The sequence below is a fragment of the Nicotiana tomentosiformis genome, chromosome 3 (genome assembly GCF_000390325.3).
Source record: "Nicotiana tomentosiformis chromosome 3, ASM39032v3, whole genome shotgun sequence".
Classification (NCBI taxonomy): Eukaryota; Viridiplantae; Streptophyta; class Magnoliopsida; order Solanales; family Solanaceae; genus Nicotiana; species Nicotiana tomentosiformis.
In genome coordinates this window covers 34219759-34226009 of record NC_090814.1, presented here as the reverse complement: position 1 = coordinate 34226009, position 6251 = coordinate 34219759, and the positions used below count along the sequence as shown (strand labels likewise).

General features: G+C 38.2%; 1 protein-coding gene across 1 annotated transcript; it reads right to left on the bottom strand.

The window, feature by feature from the left end:
• Window positions 1-681: 681 nt before the first annotated feature.
• On the bottom strand, window positions 682-2240 carry LOC104106834 (uncharacterized). The gene is made up of 3 exons (XM_009615475.1): window positions 2208-2240; window positions 1596-1742; window positions 682-1509 (listed from the first exon to the last, which is right to left on the bottom strand). The coding sequence occupies exons 1-3, from the start codon at window positions 2238-2240 to the stop codon at window positions 682-684; spliced, it is 1008 nt and encodes a 335-aa protein (XP_009613770.1).
• Between the last annotated feature and the right edge of the window lie 4011 nt (window positions 2241-6251).

Sequence of the window (6251 nt, the reverse complement as noted above, 5' to 3'; positions counted from 1 at the left end):
CAATATATTAAGCATTAAGCACAAAGTGAACAATAGTCAAGTAAAAGAGACATAGGCGTCACAAGACATGCTATCCAATATATAAAGGCATCATGCTCAATTTCAAAACATAGGGAAGATATTATACATGTCAAAGCCTAAATATGCTACTATCAAACAAGACAAAGGCGCCTAGGTTCATCATTCTTCCTCCATTTATTTCCTAAATTCTAATCTACTCAAAAAAAAAACTATCCGGTTCAAACTACATCCCATGAAAAAGAACTGAGGCACAAAGAAAAAACACGGGGGATTATTACTACCTAAAGGAAAATAAAAGACATGTTTTGGGATTTTTTTTGTTTTTCAAAATTTTTTTTGTAGAATTTAATCCCTCAAGAAAACCGCCTAAGAGATCCATCGTCGGGAAAAGTCCGAAGTTTTTCAAAAAAATAAAATTCCTTATAATTAAGCTATTAAAACTACTACTAAGATACTACTCTACTACAAAAACAAAATAAGAAGCTAGAAGATACTAATATACTAATGTACAATCCGCAGAGTTTGGTGACAACAAACACCACCACTCCAATAGTGTTTGACTCTTTGCTCTTTGACGAAAAATGTGTCACCATGTATGTGATCCCTAAGTTCCACATCGCCATGCCTTGTAGCACAACCTACCTCAAATGGACTACACCATCAAGTCTGGAGCTTTTGAGGGAAGAGCTTCAATCTTGACTTAAGCACAAACACGGATTGACCTGGCTCAAACTCACAATGCGCAAGGTTCTTGTCACGCAACTTCTTTATCTTTCTCTTACACAATTTTACATTTTTAACCAACTGAAGTTTTTCAGGCTCACTTCTCTTTGTGATATCATCAACACTCACATCAATCCCGGGCTCTATTACCTTTGGTTCAATCACCAAAATCATGCACAAGTCCTCGTAATGCTTGGGCAGGTTGAGTGCCTTGTACACATTAAATGCAACTTCTTTATCATGCACTCTCATCTTTAGCTTGTGTTCCCTCACATCAATAAGTGCTCCTCCAGTGGCCAATAATGGTCTCCCCAAAATAATTGGAACTTCCTCATCGGCCATGTAGTCAAGAATAATAAACTCAACGGGAAAGATAAACTTCCCCACTCGCACCAGCACATCTTCAATTATTCCTTCAAGCACTGCTAATGACTGATCCACTAGTTGTAGAGTCATAGTAGTAGGCCTAGGTGCTCCCAATTTGAGCTTCTTGAAAATAGATAAAGGCATCAAATTTATGCTCTCTCCCAGATTACACAAGGCTCTACCAACCTTATGTTTTCTGATCGCCAAGGCAATTGTGAAATAACCTGGATCCTTCAACTTAGGCGGGATCTTACTCGGTACTCTAGCACTGAACTCTTCAGTAAGTGCAACCGTTTTAAACACTGTCAACCTTCTTTTATTGGCCACAATGTCTCTCAAGTACTTGGCATATTTAGGAACTTCTTGCAGAACTTCAATCAAAGGTAGATTCACCCGCACCTAGCTCAAGATATCTAAGAACTTTTGCACTTGGACTCATCTTTCGACTTTTGCAACCTTTGAGGAAAAGGCGGTGGTGGCCTTGCCTCAATCTCTTGCATGTGTTCATCATCTTTCTTTTCAGCTTCTACCTCTGGTTGTGGTACCAATCTTTCAAAAACTTCTTTAGGCACATACTTTTTAGGTGGCAGCTCCTCCAATGCTTTCCCACTTCTTAGTTTAATTGCTTGTACCTATTCGATGGGATTTTTCTCAGTATCACTTGGGAGTGCTCCAGTACGTCGGGTATTTTGTTGTGCAACTAACTGCCCAATCTACCTTTCTAAATTTTGAAAATCTGTCCTCAATTGCTGGTTGTCAATTAACAGCTTTTTCAACATATAATTAGTCCTTTCATCTTCTTGTTGAGGTGGCTTTTGAGGCTGATTATAGTTCCCCTAAAGCCTGTATTGATTTTGAGTGGCCTGCTTTCCACCCCATGAGAAATTCGGGTGATTCCTCTAGTTAGGATTATAGGTGTTCCTATATTGTGTGTTCTATTTCATTGGACCTTTACCTTGCTGGCCCATTTAATAAATAGATTCGGGATTCACCGGACATTGGTCACTCATGTGACCTTCTCCACAAATTTCACAACATGTAAAAATTTGTTGCACCTACTGCATCGGCTGCGCTTGTTGCATCGTCATTTTATTTACCTGATTGGCTAACTTTGCTATATCAGTTCTCATGGCTAAGAAATCATCAAGCCTAGTAACACCTACAACCTTTTGTTAAAGTTCTCTCTGTGGTTCCCCGTCTCATTGCCAATTGTTATCATTAGCCATAAATTTATTCAGCAGCATCTAGATTTCAGTATACAACTTAGCCATGCAACTACCGCCACAGGCTGAATCAAGATTCATCTTGGATGCTTCGTCTAACCCATCAACAAAGTATGATCCAGGACTTCATCAGTCTGACAGTGATGTGGGTAATCTCTGAGTAGTTTCTTGTATCTTTCCCAAGCTTGACGAAGAGCCTTACCATCTCGTTGTTGAAACCCAAGAATTTGGCTCCTCAGTGCCTTTGTCTTCTTCGTGGTAAAAAGTTTGATTAAGAATTTTTGTGCTAGATCATCCCAAGTGTGGATCAAGTATGCGGGCTCTTTGTTTAACCATTCCTTTGCTTCCCCCATTAGATAAAAGGGAAACAAAGTTAGTGTGACATAGTCCTTGGAAACGTTCGGATAGTTATATGTATCCGTAATCTCCAAAAAATTTTGTATATGCCTTTGGGTATCTTCACTTGACAACCCCACAAATAGCCTTGTGGATTGAATCAGTTGTACCATGTAATGTTTCAGCTCAAAGTGCCTAGTTATATCAGGCTTCATGATAGCCTAATTCATGTTCGCGAGACTAGGCCTTGCGGCTTCAATCATCGGTCTCTCTTCGTTTTCTGCCATCTTTATTGGTTATGGTTGGATTACAATGCCCATCTTTGCAATTCTTGCTCTTTCTTCCACCTCCCTCCTTAACATATGGAGGAGTCTTTCGGGTTCAGGAACAGGAAGAGGAAGATTGTTCATATTGTTACTTCTTCTTAGCATTCAAGGTGAACACCTATAGTGTCAGAAACACTAAAACAAAATAAAACTCGAAGAAACAAAAATATAAAAGCTTATTTTAGACAAATGGATAATTTCTAAATCCCGGCAACGGGCCAAAAACTTGTTGGGTCCAAACGCACACCTACATATACGTGATCGACAAGTAATAAAGTGATGAGAGAGTATCGTTACCACGAGGATTTATGATCAACTACTTCCTAAACTAAACTAGTTACGAGTTATTTGTTCAAGATATTTTGAAGAAGATGATTGTGGTTTTTACTAACTAAAGTACTATGAACTAATAAGCAAATAAGAGAATCGCAAGTAGAAAAAATAAACACTTAGAAGAATTCAATGAGATGGGAATATTCTGGGGTTATTGGATTAATGTCTCTCCTATTGCATTTTTTTGATTGATTTAATCACTTGATTTATCTAAATTGTTGATTAACAAGGTTTATTTTGCTCACGAAGTTCTTTCAACGCTCCACTCACCTATTCAAGCCAACCCTAACACTATGTGTCTACAGAATCAGAATTAACAAGAATGCATGTGTATTTACTGTAAATATAACCAAGTAAGGCAACTAGAATATGTCTATCCTAATCACGAATCTATTCTCCGATGCCCGAATTCAAGAACTTACTCTATTCAATCTTATATGCAATTTATAGTTCTCACTTTCGAGTTCAACAATAGATTCATAGATAGCACTCTATTGTTAGCTATGCAATAAAATAATTAAGTGCTAGATTGAATAAAAAAAATTAATGTGATAAAATCAAACAATATTATCAACCGTCAAACTACAATAGTCAATAATAACCCATAAACCCAGAATAATGATGTTCTTAGCCACTCATATTCATGACAATACTCAAAATATTGTGTTTAAATATAAAACCTATGAATACTTGATGGAAGATGGAAGAATGATGAATTTCGTGCTCCGTTTGTGTTTCTTTGCCTTTGCTTGCATCAAAAATTGACCAACCCCTCACTAATCACATTTAGGGGGTATTAATAGTGAGGTTCGGAGTCCCCAAGCCCAAATCCAAGTAGAACACGTCTAATGCACGGATTAGGAAAGGACCAGGCCTCAAAGATCGCGAGGCCTGGTGTACAGCGCCTCAGAGCAAGCTTAGCCCACTCCTGCACCTGGTATACCGCGCCCAAGACCAGGCATCGCCTGGCCTGATGCTTGGTTCTGGAGTTTGTCCGATTTTTGTCTTTTCGTGCTCTTTTTGTGTATCTTTGACATCCTTGTGTGCAACCTTTAAGGATTTTCATCCTCCAATGCTCCTACACATAAAAACGACACAATTAAGCCCAAACGTCGCGCATTTAATCATTGAAAAAATATAAGGTAAGCAATGCACTAAAAATATGTATTTATCGCCAAACATCATTGTCCAAAGGGGTAGTTTCACAAACTAAATGATGATCAAAGCTTTGATTTGGAACATAAGGTCTGTGAACACTCAACAATCCTTTTAGAGGGTGATCAACATGCAAAGGGAACAAGGATTCTTTGTGATTGCTTTGATGGAACCATTTCAAAATTTGAGACATATTGAGGGGTATAGGAGAAGACTAAACATGGAAGTTGTGTCAAATATTAATGGTAAGATTTGGCTGTTTATTGATGTTGTAAGGAATGGGAACTTGTGATGGAGACTGAGCAGCAGGTAACAATTTAAATATTTCATCAAGACATTGGACACCATGTTATGATGACTATTGTGTATGCAAAGTGTTCTGCACTTGAGAGATTGGAGTTGTGGGATAATTTGTATTACCTTGCAAGTAATATGGAGTTGCATTGGGTGGTAGGTGGAGACTTTAATGTGGTACTTCATGAGGATGAGAAGATTGGTGGCTTGCCAGTACATCCTCCAGAGTATGAGGACTTTGCTTTTTTATGAGGACCTTGATCTAGGGTTCAAGGGGAGTCCTGTCACTTGGTGGAACGGTAGAACTAATGTTGAGTGCATTTTTAAAAGATTGTACAGGATATTTGTGAACTTGCCATTTCAAAATCTTTTTCCTACAATTGAAGTGGAACACTCGATAAGAACAGGCTCTGATCATGCACATTTATTCTTAATTTGTAGACAACATGCCACAAATTATGTCAAACCATTCAGGTTTTTGAACTTCTAGACCAAGCATGAATCATTCAAAGAGATGGTGAGGCAGAATTGGCATGTTGACTTTATAGGTGATCATTTTCTCATGTTCAAACACAAGTTGAAAAAGGTGAAGAGTGCACATATGGAAACATCTTCAAGCAATTAGCAATACTGGAGGATATTGTAAAGGTGAAGGAGATGTTGTTTGAGGAGGAACCAACCATTGACAATAGGATTGTTCTTCAAAAGGCTCAAGTAGAATTGAAAAAGTATTTGAGTATTGAGGAACAATTGAAAGCAAAAGGCAGGAATGACATGGTTTGCTGAGGGTGATAGAAACACTAGTTTCTTTCACAACCATGTCAATGGCAAGAGGAAGAATCTTCAATTGAATAGGATCCAGAATGAAGATGGGGATTGGGTGGAAGATCATGATCAAATCGCTAATGCTGCAGTGGATTTCAATTAGAGATAGTTCTCTAAAGAGGCTGATCCTACCTATTTCTCTTTACTAAATAATGTACCTTCTATGGTCACTATGGAGCAGAACCTGGAGCTTTGTAGGTATCCTACACTTGAGGAGGTCAGGGGAGTTATTTTTGAACTTAGCGGTGATAGTGCTAGTGGTCCTGATGGATTCACTAGGACATTCTATCAAGAGTGTAGGGAGATCATTCTCTATGACATACACAGTATGGTACTACATTCTTATGGTGGTGCATCTTTGCCTAAGTCCATCGCACATACAAACTTGGTTTACTGCCAAAGAAGCCAAGGGTGCAAACATTTTCAGACTTGAGACCTATAAGCTTGAGTAACTTCATCAACAAGGTGATTTTTCATGATAGACTTGAAAAGTTTTTGCCTTTACTGATTTTACCTAATCAATTTGGATTTGTGAAAGAAATGAGCATTTTGTAGAACATACTTCTCACACAAGAGATTGTCACTAACATAAGGCTAAGGGTTAAGCGTGCTAATGTGGTGATTTAGTTAGACATGACCAAGGCATATG

Coding starts and splice junctions, on each gene's coding strand:
- LOC104106834 (XM_009615475.1), bottom strand. CDS start 2,240: ATGAGAACTGATATAGCAAAGTTAGCCAATCAG. Junction 1,743..2,207: donor TAGCAAAGTTAGCCAATCAG/GTAAATAAAATG, acceptor CCCATCGAATAG/GTACAAGCAATTAAACTAAG. Junction 1,510..1,595: donor AACACATGCAAGAGATTGAG/GCAAGGCCACCA, acceptor ATCTTGAGCTAG/GTGCGGGTGAATCTACCTTT.